Below are 12,435 nucleotides of genomic sequence, written 5' to 3'. Positions count from 1 at the left end.
CTCAATCAGAGCAGATGGCGGTTTGGCATCGAGATGTCATTCTCACTCACATTAAAAAGCTGGGGTTAAGACTAAATACCAAGAAAAGTGTGCTTTCTCCACTACAGAGAACCACTTATCTGGGTGTGGTGAGGGATTCAACCATGATGCAGTCACATCTGTCTCCTGCTCAGATCGAGTCGATCCTCACTGTATTTTTGAGAGTGAGAGAAAGCCAGACATTTACTATCAGGCAGTTTCAAAAACTGCTGGGTTTGATAGAAGCTGTGTCCAACGTGATACCTCTTGGCCTGCTCTACATGAGACCCCTACAGTGGCTCAAGACCAAGGGGTTGTCCCTGAGGGGAAACCCACTCCACATGTTTAACCTTTTCAGTGGTGAGTTTAAAATATTCTAGTGGTCCCCCCAGAGTGAGTCTTTTTAAGACGACCGTTATTTTAGAACGTTCCCCTTACTGTTTCCATGGCGATGCGTCAGGCTTGTCACGTGACACACCGCGTCTACAATAATACTGAATGACAGATGGATCGCTTTTATTTCATTTTTCCTTTTTTCTTTTCAAATATTCACAAACTTGCATACCATGTCATGAACAATCTGATATCCCGATTCATAAATATGTGTAAATGAGTGTGTTCGGTCGTTTAAAAACCTTTCTAAATGATCTTGATTGTGATCTGTAATGTGAGATGGGCGCCGCCATGTTTGTTCGCGCTGCAGTGCAGAGAGTCCTGTCAGTCGCATTTACAGCGCGTGAATTTATCAATTTCTCCCGAAATACAGGTAATAAGTGGCCGGTGAACTGGGTGAAGAATAGAGTGAACTTTATAGTTACTCACACTGTGTGTATCTGATATTAATATAAAACATCTGCAAATTAAATTTGAATGGATTATTATTGTTGCTTCCATAGACATATGTGTGTATTTTTCAAACTCTAAATGTATTGTTTTACTAGTATTTATGTGAAAACAAAAAAATGAAACCAAAAACATATACATAGGCATAAATAACAACCAAAATTCGTATAATAATTAAAATTAAGATCAAGATGGCGGCGCGAACACATCGCGAGGCTCAGCGTCTTACCAGATTTCGGATAATAGTGTTAATTTACCTGGTTATTTCATTCGTGTTCGCGCGATTCAGTTATGCGAACTACAGCTATAGTAAACAGTCACTTTTGGACATCAACAAACGGTGTTCCAACGTAGTTTTAGACCATCCTTTCGACTTCAGCGAACTCCCGCCGGAGCTACTGAGATCACCGCGGACAAGCGGATCACTCGCACCGACCGGAAGTGCTCGGCGTCGGCGTCGAGACCGTAAACAAAGACGGGGAATGCGTGGAGGGCTGCGTGCTAAGCTAAGGCTAAATCCACATCGACCAGCTCTGCCCAGCATCTTCCTTGCCAATGTACGGTCTCTGATGAACAAGATGGACGAACTAAAGATCTGGACCCTCACACAGAAATGGCTTATGGACTGTAATGTTATGTTTTTCACTGAAACATGGCTCTGCAACGATGTCCCAAACAGCGTGGTGCATATGGATGGACGCTCTCTCTTCAGGGCTGACAGAGTAGCAGCAACCTCTGGTAAAAAACAAGGGTGGTGGAGTATGCATCTATGTAAACAAATCATGGTGCACAGACTCTGTCATTGTTGATACCTACTGCTCTGCTGATCTGGAGTTCCTGATTATCAAGTGCAGGCCATTCTATCTACCACGTGAGTTTACTTTGCATTGTTGCTGCTGCAGTTTATGTACCTCCGGATGCTAATGCTAACGTGGCTATGAAAGAACTTTGTGCTGCTATTAGCAAGTTACAAACCCTGCACCCGGATGGAGCCTTTATTGTTTGCTGGGGACTTTAATCACTGCACTTTAAGATCTGTTCTCCCTAAATTTCACCAAAATGTCTCCTGCACTACAAGGGGACATAAAACATTGGACCACGTTTATACTAATGTGACTGATGCCTACAAAGTCACACCCCTCCCCCACCTGGGTCAGTCTGACCACCTCTCTTTGTTCCTGCTCCCCATGTATACCCCAGTCATCAAATGTGTGAAACCTACAATAAGGACAATTAAAATACTCCTCTAATCTGCTCACCACACTCTCCAACATCAATTCCAGCACACAGACTGGAGTGAGTTTGCTGCCCAGGCCACCACAGACTCTCAAATTAACATTGACATTTACACCAACTCTGTCTTGGAGCACATCAACAGATGTGTGGGCAGAGTGACCACACACAAAAAAATAAAAATTTTCCCCCAATCAGAAGCCCTGGATGAACAGAGAGGTTCGCCTCCTGCTCAAAGCAAGAGATGCAGCCTTCAGGTCTGGAGACCGGGAGGCTTACAGCTCAGCCAGAACCAACCTGAGGAAGGGTATCTGCCAGGCCAAACTCGCACATAAACAGAGGATTGAAGAACACTTCAATTCTTCAGACCCCCGGCGTATGTGGCAAGGCATACAATCTATCACAGACTACAAACCACCTAACACTGTGCCCCCCTCCAGCACTGCCTCCCTCCCTGACGAGCTCAATCACTTTTATGCTCGTTTTGATAAAAATAATAAGGAGATCTCACTCAAAGCTGAGCATCAATCCAGTGAACTGCCCCTCACACTCTCCACCTCAGCTGTTTACTCCACTCTGTGTAAGGTGAATGCACGGAAGGCAGCTGGACCTGACGGAATACCTGGTCGTGTGCTTAAAGCCTGTGCGGAGCAGCTGGCTGAGGTCTTCATGGACATTTTCAATCTGTCCCTGGCCCAAACAACTGTCCCCACTATCTTCAAAACCTCCACCATCGTACCAGTACCGAAACACTCCACTGCCTCGGTACCTAACGACTTCCGTCCCGTTGCACTCACCCCCATCATTGCCAAGTGCTTTGAAAGGCTGATTGCATCCCACTTAAAATCCTGTCTCCCTGCTACACTAGACCCATTTCAATTTGCTTATCGCAGCAATAGATCAACAGAGGACGCCATCTCAACGGCACTTCACTCTGCCCTCACCCACCTGGACAGTCAAAACACACATGTGAGAATGCTGTTCATTGATTTCAGTTATGCATTTAATACTGTAATCCCTCCCAAGCTGATCTCCAAGCTCAGCCAGCTTGGAATCAGCACATCCATCTGCAACTGGATTCTTGACTTTTTGACTAACAGACCTCAGTCTGTTAAATTAGATAATCTCTCCTCCTACATCATCACCCTGAACACCGGCGTGCCACAGGGCTGCGTACTGAGCCCTCTCCTGTACTCCCTATTCACCCATGACTGCGTTCCTGTTTATGGCTCCAACACCATAATCAAATTTGCAGATGACACCACGGTGGTAGGTCTGATCAAGGACGACGATGAGTCAGCCTACAGGGATGAGGTGCAGCACCTAGCTGTGTGGTGTGCCACCAACAATCTGGAACTAAACACCCAGAAAACAAAGGAGATCATTGTGGACTTCAGGCGGACTAGGAGTCATGCACACACACCCATCTACATCAACGGAGCTGTAGTGGAGCGTGTGTCGAGTTTCAAGTTCCTTGGCATCCACATCTCTGATGACCTCACCTGGTCCCATAACACCTCCACCCTGGTCAAAAAGGCACAGCAGCGCCTTTACTTCTTACGGAGCCTTAAGAAAGTTCACCTGAGTCCCAGGATCCTTGTGGAATTCTACCGCTGTACCATTGAGAGCATACTCACAAACTGCATCTCAGTGTGGTACAGCAATTGCTCCGCATCTGACCGCAAAGCACTCCAGTGAGTGGTGAAAACTGCTCAACGGATCACCGGCACCCAGTTAACTTCCATTGAGAACATCTATCAGAAGCGCTGTCTGGGCAGGGCAAGAAACATCATCAAGGATGCCTCTCACCCTAACCATGGACTTTTACACTCCCCTCCCATCCGGCAGACGTTACAGGAGCCTACGCTTTCTGACTAGCAGGCTCAGGAAGAGCTTCTTCCCCGAGGCCGTGACCCTTCTGAACGCCACACCACCAATCTAACCGGCACCTACTGTACTTTATTACTGCACTGGTCAAAGTACTTTACATACATGTATTTGCACTACTCATATTTTGCACATACTGCACACTGTTCTAGTTATCGCACTGTAAACTAGTTGTTACTGTACAAAGCACAGTAAACTATTCTATAAAAAATATAATTGCACTACTGTTTTTTGCATAGAATTCATTTTAACAATACTTTTGCACACTCATCCAACTGTATTTATTACCACTGTTCTCACGATGCTGCTGTTCATAATGTGTATATATAATCCTACATTGCTCTGTTCATAATGTACATGCAATCCTACACTGCATTCCTATTTATATTCTGTATATACTCTGCTCAATACTTTATATAGCAACCCCACTGTACATTCTGTAAATCATAGCTTCACTTATTTTGCACTTTTTACATACATAAAACACTAAATTCTTGCACTTCTGGTTAGATGCTAACTGCATTTCATTAGCTCTGTACTTGTACTCTGCATAATGACAATAAAGTTGAATCTAATCTAATATGACAAGAGCAGTGTACGTCTGTCTCTGGCTCAGCGCCAGCCAACGCGCGAAAACGCAGTTTGAATTTGGCAGTTATGCGACGTCACCGAACGTTCTAAATCCCATATGTGGGACCATACGCCCAGGGGCACAGAAATAAGAATCCCATATGTGGGGCCGTACCGCTCAAAAGGTTAAGGTCACGCGGCGATGACTTTGTGCCTTAGACATGTGGAGGAAACCTTGGTTCTTGTCTAAGGGCCCGGTGCTGGGAGCTCCTTGTCGCTGCGTAATGCTAGTGACCAATGCGTCCCTCACCAGTTGGGGAGCAGTCATGAGTGGCCGCTTGGCCCGTGGTCTGTGGAGCAGTCGCCATTTCACGTGGCACATCAACTGCCTGGAGATGCTGACTGTGTTTCTAGCATTGAAACACTTTCTCCCAGACCTAAGAAATCACCATGTGTTGGTTCGCACTGACAACACAGCGGTGGTCTCTTACATCAACCACCAGGGATGTCTGTGTTTGCGCCCCCTTTACAGGTAGGTGCACCAGATCCTTGTATGGTCCCAGGGGAACATCGCTGAGAGCAGTTTACATCCCTGTGCCTTTCAATATGGGAGCAGACATCCTGTTGAGGCAGGGGCAGAGGCACGGGGAATGGTGGGTTTTTGGCCAGGCTCAGGTGGACCTGTTTGTGACTCAGGAGACATCGGACTGTCCCCTCTGGTTCTCTCAGACTCATCCATCTCTTATTTCTCTCCATGCCATGGTACAGACTTGGCCGAGGCTTCACCTGTACACCCTTCCCCCGACTGCTCTGCTCCCGGGAGTTCTGGAGAGAGTGCGCTGGGACAGGGTCCGTCTACTGCTAATGTCCCCATTCTGGCTGGGCCGAGTATGGTTCTCGGACATGGTGTCCCTTCTCGATGGCTCTCCACCAGAGATTCCCATCAGAAGGGACCTCCTCTCTCAAATGGGGGGCCACCATAATTCACCCCCGCCTGGAGCTGAGGGTGTGGCCCATGAGGGGGCATAACTCATAGCTTCCAGTCCCTCAACCGAGGTTACTAAAACAACCATCCTCCAATCCAGAGCACCCTCTATGAGGAAACTATATGCCCTGAAGTGGAAGCTTTTCACTTCTTGGTGTGGAGACCGCCTGCTAGACCCAGTTAACTGATTAACTGGACTGATTACACATGGGATTCAGAGCGTGGTCACGTTGAAGGCATTCCCATAGTATTTTGACACTTTTCAAAAGTGTCATTTCATTCCCTCTTCCTACATGCGTAACCTAGAGACATTTTCTTTACTCGTTTAATTTTTGTATTTGCAATCAAGTCATGTCCAATACATGTGCGTAGCACTTGATTTCTTTGTTCAAATCTATTACACAATTAAAACATCCTAAAAAAACTGAGCGACCACATTGCTTCATTAAACTTTGTAAAATACTAAGTTGGTCACAGTGCCATGCACTTAATGCCTCATCTGTGGCTGTTTTAGATGCACATTAAAACTGAATTAGAAACACATTAATTGCATGACTAACTATAGGTTAAAGAGATTAAAATACAGGTACACAAGTTAACAGGTTAAAGTATCAGTTTTGATGTTAATATTTATTCATTATACTGCTGAACTTGATGATATTTTTACTCTTGTTATTTCATAGGGAGCTTTAAAGAAGACAGAGAAAACCAGAGTCAGGTCAGCTGTGACCTGAGTAATAAGTGAAAATGCATGTGCCCTGTGTTTATCAGTATCCTTATGTTCATTGGGTAAAAAGAAAAATTAAATAAACAAAGTAAAAAATAATTTGGCTGGTTCCTCGTGGCTTCTATAGATATTGGAAGTCTATAGATATTCAAGGGAAAGTCATGGCTTAGTGGTTAGAGAGTTTGACTCCTAACCCTAAGGTTGTGGGTTGGAGTCTCGGGCCAGCAATACCAGGACTGAGGTGCCCTTGAGCAAGGCACCGAACCCCCAACTGCTCCCCGTGCGCCGCAGCATAAAATGGCTGCCCACTGCTCCGGGTGTGTGTTCACAGTGTGTTTGTGTGTGTGTTCACTGCTGTGTGTGTGCACTTTGGATGGGTTAAATGCAGAGCACAAATTCTGAGTATGGGTCACCATACTGGGCTGTATGTCATGTCACCGTCACTATTGCTATATATCGATAATGTGAATTCTTTGGGCCACAATAACTGTGGTGTGAAAAAAATCTAATATTGTGACAGCGATACTATTCACAATACCTTATAGCTTAAATAACCCAGAACAATCCCTTTATATAACTGAATGATTAAACCACTTCTGAGCAGAAGTATATAAAAACTTCAACAAAAGCAAGAAATTGATGCATTTACCATCAAGCACCTTTAAATAGCCCTTCAAAATAATCAAACACTAGGATCAATTTCTCTCATATGAAAAATGCAGATATACTAGCACACACTCGATGTGCCACTGAGCTACTTGAGGAGGTGAGGGGATTGTGGGTAAAAGATTTGTAGTGGGTCACAAGTAGGTGACAGGGGATCTGCATGTCCTTCAGAAATGCATCTATGGTTACTCACTACTAACATTAATGTCTGTCAGTGGGGATGCCACCAAGAGCCTCTTGTGTAGAAGGAGACTTGATTGACATTCAGAAACTATTTGCTTGTCAGATTATCACTCATGGGAGTGAGGTGTTGGTGTTGATTTACACATTTATTCATGAAAAGTGTCATTGATGTGTGAAAACCAATGGCTGTGTCTGTGTTTTAGTGTATCTAAAAGTGTAACTGTAGACAGATAGATATAACATATCTTTGTTAAAATGAGACAACTTATTTATTCTTCAGCCACGATGTGGTTTGCCTTTGTTGTCCTTGTAGATTTTGTGACATGTTTAAGTTACAGACATCAGATCTGAGTGATAAGTTTGGTGATGATTTCATTGTGACTCTCAAAATAAGAAATTAAAAAATGTGTCTTAAGTAGGGTTGTGTACCAAAAACCGTATGTAAACGGTATGAACCGAACCGAATCAGAACGCAGATTTTGGTGCCTCATTTCTGCCCTTAACATATATGAACGCATACTTTAATTATACTTATTTAAATATACTTAATTTAATTATACTTACTTTATACATACACTACTGTGCAAAAGTCTTAGGCACATTAGTATTTTCACCCCAGAGAATGGTGTTCAGCCAGTTATTTATATCTTTTGCTGTAGTGTGTCTGTTTGCTGTAGGGACATTTAGTTTGTCTCAGTTTCATCTGTTTCTTCATGTAATCACAGACAGATTCGATGATGGTGAGATCAGATCTCCATGTGGAGCACTGGCTGTTGTCAGACTGCTTGTGCATTCAAAAATCTCACTAGATTATTATTAAAATTAATGGCAAAATGAATGTTTGGAAATAGAAACTGATATTTCCTACTGACACACTACAACAAAAGATATAAATAACTGGCTTAACAGCTTTTTTGGAAAAAAAAAACTAACCTAACAAATACTCACACAAATGTATTAACTTTACAAATGACATTGTTGCTACTTTATAAAGAATGACCATACAGTCATTCACAGAACTGACTAAAGAGAGTGACAGAGAGCACTCGTTTTAACTAAATATCAGTTAAACTAAAAATTCACTCTTCCATAGCAATGATACTTATAAACTGTACAATGATCTGAAGGACTTCTGATGTACTAAAACATGGAGAAATGTTATATTTCTAAAGAGGCATACTACCTCAGGGTCCTATTTTAACGATCCAGGTGCATGGTCTAAAGTGCACAATGCAGGTGCACTCAGGGCGTGTCCAAATCCACTTTTGTTAGTTTAACGACAGAAAAATGGTATAAATGAGTTGTCCCTATTCTCTTGATGAGTAATGGGTGATTTTGGGCGTAACGTGCAATAAACCAATCAGAGACTCATCTACCATCCCCTTTAAAAGCCAGTTGTGCTCGCGCCATGGCAGGTTCACTATTTACATGGCAGAATGTAATTTTCATTTAAAAAAATGTTTGTGTGCTGCTATGCGTCCCTGTGTGTTAAAATATCACCTTGCACTGCATTGCGCTGAGTGTATGAAAGGGCCCAATATCTCATGAACCCAATAAAAGTTATTTTAAAAGTAACTGTTCACAAAATTAAAAAAAAATGTCATTATTTACCCTCATTTACTCAAAAAAATAAAATAAAATAAAATAATAATACAAAATAAAATAAAATAAAAGCTAGTTTCCTAATCTAGTTGCCTAATAAACCTAATAAAAAGAGGATGGTGCTAGCCACACTAAGGTCATAGGTTCAATTCCCAGGGAAAGCAAGAAGTGAAAAATGTGTACAGTACCTTGAATGCAATCTAAGTTGTTTTGGATAAAAAAAAAAATGCATACATCTAATGTAATCGTAAATATATGTATGAACTCTGGAAGGCATAATTCAATGAACAAGTTTAAAAATAGCCAGAAATCTATAGATGGTTAATGCATTGTCCCATTGTATTATTATTATTATTTTTTTTTTCATTTGTTTTATTTTATATTTATTTTATTATTTTGCTATTATGAAAATGAGCACTATAGAAATTGTACAGTGTATCTTTGGTGTTCCACAGAAGACAGGATTATATCAACGTGAGAGAGAGTAAATGATGACAGAATACTTAAACCTTTGATACTCCTCCATGTAAATGTAAACTTACATTTATAACTGCTTTTATAATTGTTTCATATTCTTACTTACTTACATCCTCATCTTTATTAGATACACATATCATTTTATTGTGTTGGTGCTCTGGCATTATATTTATATTATATTTATATTTAGTCATGTTAGCTGCATTGACTTTGAAATTAAAATAAAATAAATTTTACATTTACACTTATACTCACAGTTCTATGGCCTTGTTCCACATGATGACATATCCAGACAAAATGAAGGATTCGATGTTCACTATGTGTGTATTTCCACGCTCTGTCCCCACGTAAAGCCACTTACTTTGAAACGGAAGATGACAAAATGTGATCCTAAAAGAGAGATGAAAAGAAGAGGAATCATATTTTTTGAAAGAGAGAGGGAGAGTTAACACAGGATATGTTGGCATCATATTAAACTATGTAATTAATATCTCACTATATAGAACCAGCAAGCCAATAATGACCATTGTAACTAATATTTTTCAAGATTTTGATTCATATGCACGTACAACAATCATATTTTATCCAATTACATAGCAGCCAGTCACCCTGTGCAAAAAAACTAAATAAGAGCCAAATTATGTATGTGTAAGTTTAAAGTTCTGCTCAAACTCACATTTTTCCAAATATCCTTGCTAATCTTCTGAACTAGGGATGAACTTTTCATTAAAATCTGTATTACAATATGACCTTGTGTGATTATTAAACTGGAAAAAGGCTTCAACTGAATGAAATAAATATATGGTCTGCATGCTGTGTGGGCTTCAAAGTGAAGGGGCGGTGCTCTATTTTGTCTCTCGACTATTACACAGGCACACATGGGCATCACGATAGGATGTTTTCACATTCTGCTCATTTCAATGGTCTCATTGCATGTTTGCAATACATGAATACTCCATCACTGCAGGTGGCTGAGTTTGCTTCCCTTTAAATCTGTGGTGTAATCTACTTGTAATGTGCATGTGCAAAACAGTCTTGGTAAACATTTATGTAATTCCAAACATTTTTGTTGTTGTTGTAGGTTACTTTACAAACCTGACAGAGACGAGTCTCTCTCAACAAAACACCATGCAAACATCAAAATATCTTATTTATTCTTTGGTAACTGTAATTATTTTCAGGATTATGAAATGTTTAGAAAGTTCAAATGTAGTGCATTTACAAAAAGAGCACTCTTAAAATAAAAATATTTTAAAACATTATAAACAAGAGTTATATGAACAGAGTACTTGACAGCATTTATACAGATCATCACAAAACAAAACAAAACAAAACAATTGTCAACAACTGTCAATCTTTCTCCAGATCAACAAAACAAAATAAAAAGCAACAACAACAAAAAAGAAAAAAAAAAAAAATCAATTATTAACTGTTATCAACAAGTGTCAGCTGAGGAGTTGACAGCATTTCTCCAGATAATCAAAAACAAAACAAAACGATTACCATTAATTATTATTATTATTAGTATTATTATTATTATTTTTAAGTGTTAAAAAATGAAACTAACAACCACAAGAAATGTGTCTTGCTGAACCATACTGAAGGCCAGTTCACCATCATCTCTACAAATCACCATGCAAACAACAAAATCATCAGTTATTGTTTTATTTAGCACATATTTACTCTACACAGACCAACATTAAAAAACACCACAGATGGAATCCTGTGTGAACAACCCCTAAATCTACTTCTTACAGTTTATCTTTATCTTTAGATTAGTCTTATGGAAATAAACTGACATCTAAAATACACTTTTTGTGCAATCTATTCAATGCTGTCTTAAATTATCTTCATGTGGGGGTTTCTGTCAGCAAATATTGATAAACAATACGAATAATTGCAAAAAACAAGATTATTTTAATTCATGACAAAAATTTCATACACTTTTTTTTTGTTTGTTTTTTTTTTTTTTTTTTTTTTTAATCAGGGCCAAATCTTGCAGTCTAATTTCTTGCAGTCATTCCTGTTTAGTGATTCATAGCTCTCTGTGGTTCTCTGTTTCTTTAGCAGTTGGAAGTAACACTTCTCACACTTGTTCATGGTGTTGCCTGGTTTGGCTCTGCTCTAGGGCTCATGCCAGTCAAACGTCAGCCCCTCTTGGGTACACTTGTGTGTATTTTGGGATGCAGCAATTAATTGGATCACGATTACCTCAAGACAAACTAGCTAATGAGACATGAATGAGATGAGAGGAGACACTGACTCTTAGATTTTTACATGTGTTTTTAAATAGGTTTCATATTCCTAATGATGCAATCTAGACCATTCAACCCTGTGTTCTCTATTCCAGAGAATCATGTACTGTATATGACATAAAATAATTCCCCCCATGCTGGTATGTTTATTTTCATAGCATGCCGCTGTCTCTCGAGTGTCATCAAAAGGTTAAAAGAAAAGAGTAAGATTATATTTGGCTGATGCTCACTACGTTAATTGCGAAATAATTACAAAATTAAGCAGACTATTAGCACTCTGATTTATCTCTGCTACTGTCACAACAGAAACTCTCCAGGGAGTGTGTCTAATAACACAGCACATATTTCTACACATGTAAACAGTACTTTGCATTAAAAATGAGGTGAGCACTTCTTATTCTTAATGCTGAACATGATATTTTATCATGTATATGTTTTCATTCATTAAATATTATATGTGGCTAACTGTGGTTCTCTAAAATGTCAAGTTCTGGCTCATCCAGTGCTGGGAGTTTGGGGCAAGATTACCTGTTTGTCCAATAAAAAAGAACCTTGAGTCTTGATAATATGAATTATCCAGTGAGTAATTATGAAAATGATTAATAAAACTATCACATATCCAAGGTCTGTTTAAGACTTCATGCTGAAATCCATCCAGTGGCATCATCCATCATCCTTAAAAGCAGGTTAACTAGAAAATAAAGACCAGCACATGATAATTCACTGCTGTCCACACTCATTAAATCTCTCGGTTTTCCTCCCCTGACGCCCCTGGGGTCCTCAGACAGTTGGGGTGATTGGAAATGAAAGTTACGAGATGCTGGACAGACAGCTAAACTTGTCAGGGTTAGACTGCTAATGGAGCACCTGGCCATGCTAATGTGTGGTTTTCTGTTTCTGACTGCAACACATGGAAAACCCAGATTATAAAATGACTATTTTGGTGATAACGGCATTCAGGGAGCAACTGTTTTAAAATGCTCTTTTGT

The 12,435-nt window shown here is 40.2% G+C and overlaps 1 protein-coding gene across 9 annotated transcripts in view; it reads right to left on the bottom strand.

Moving 5' to 3' along the window:
* Window positions 1-12,435, bottom strand: part of stxbp5l (syntaxin binding protein 5L) — a 155,527-nt gene that overhangs the window by 58,276 nt on the left and 84,816 nt on the right. For all 9 annotated transcript variants that reach the window (XM_042731146.1, XM_042731150.1, XM_042731148.1 and 6 more), the window contains exon 5: window positions 9,447-9,581. In XM_042731146.1, the coding sequence (XP_042587080.1) occupies window positions 9,447-9,581 (135 nt within the window). The remainder of the gene's footprint in view (window positions 1-9,446; window positions 9,582-12,435) is intronic.

The sequence above is a fragment of the Cyprinus carpio genome, chromosome B9 (assembly GCF_018340385.1).
Source record: "Cyprinus carpio isolate SPL01 chromosome B9, ASM1834038v1, whole genome shotgun sequence".
NCBI lineage: Eukaryota > Metazoa > Chordata > Actinopteri > Cypriniformes > Cyprinidae > Cyprinus > Cyprinus carpio.
The sequence above is the reverse complement of the archived record's forward strand: the minus strand, read 5'-3'. Positions and strand labels throughout refer to the sequence as shown.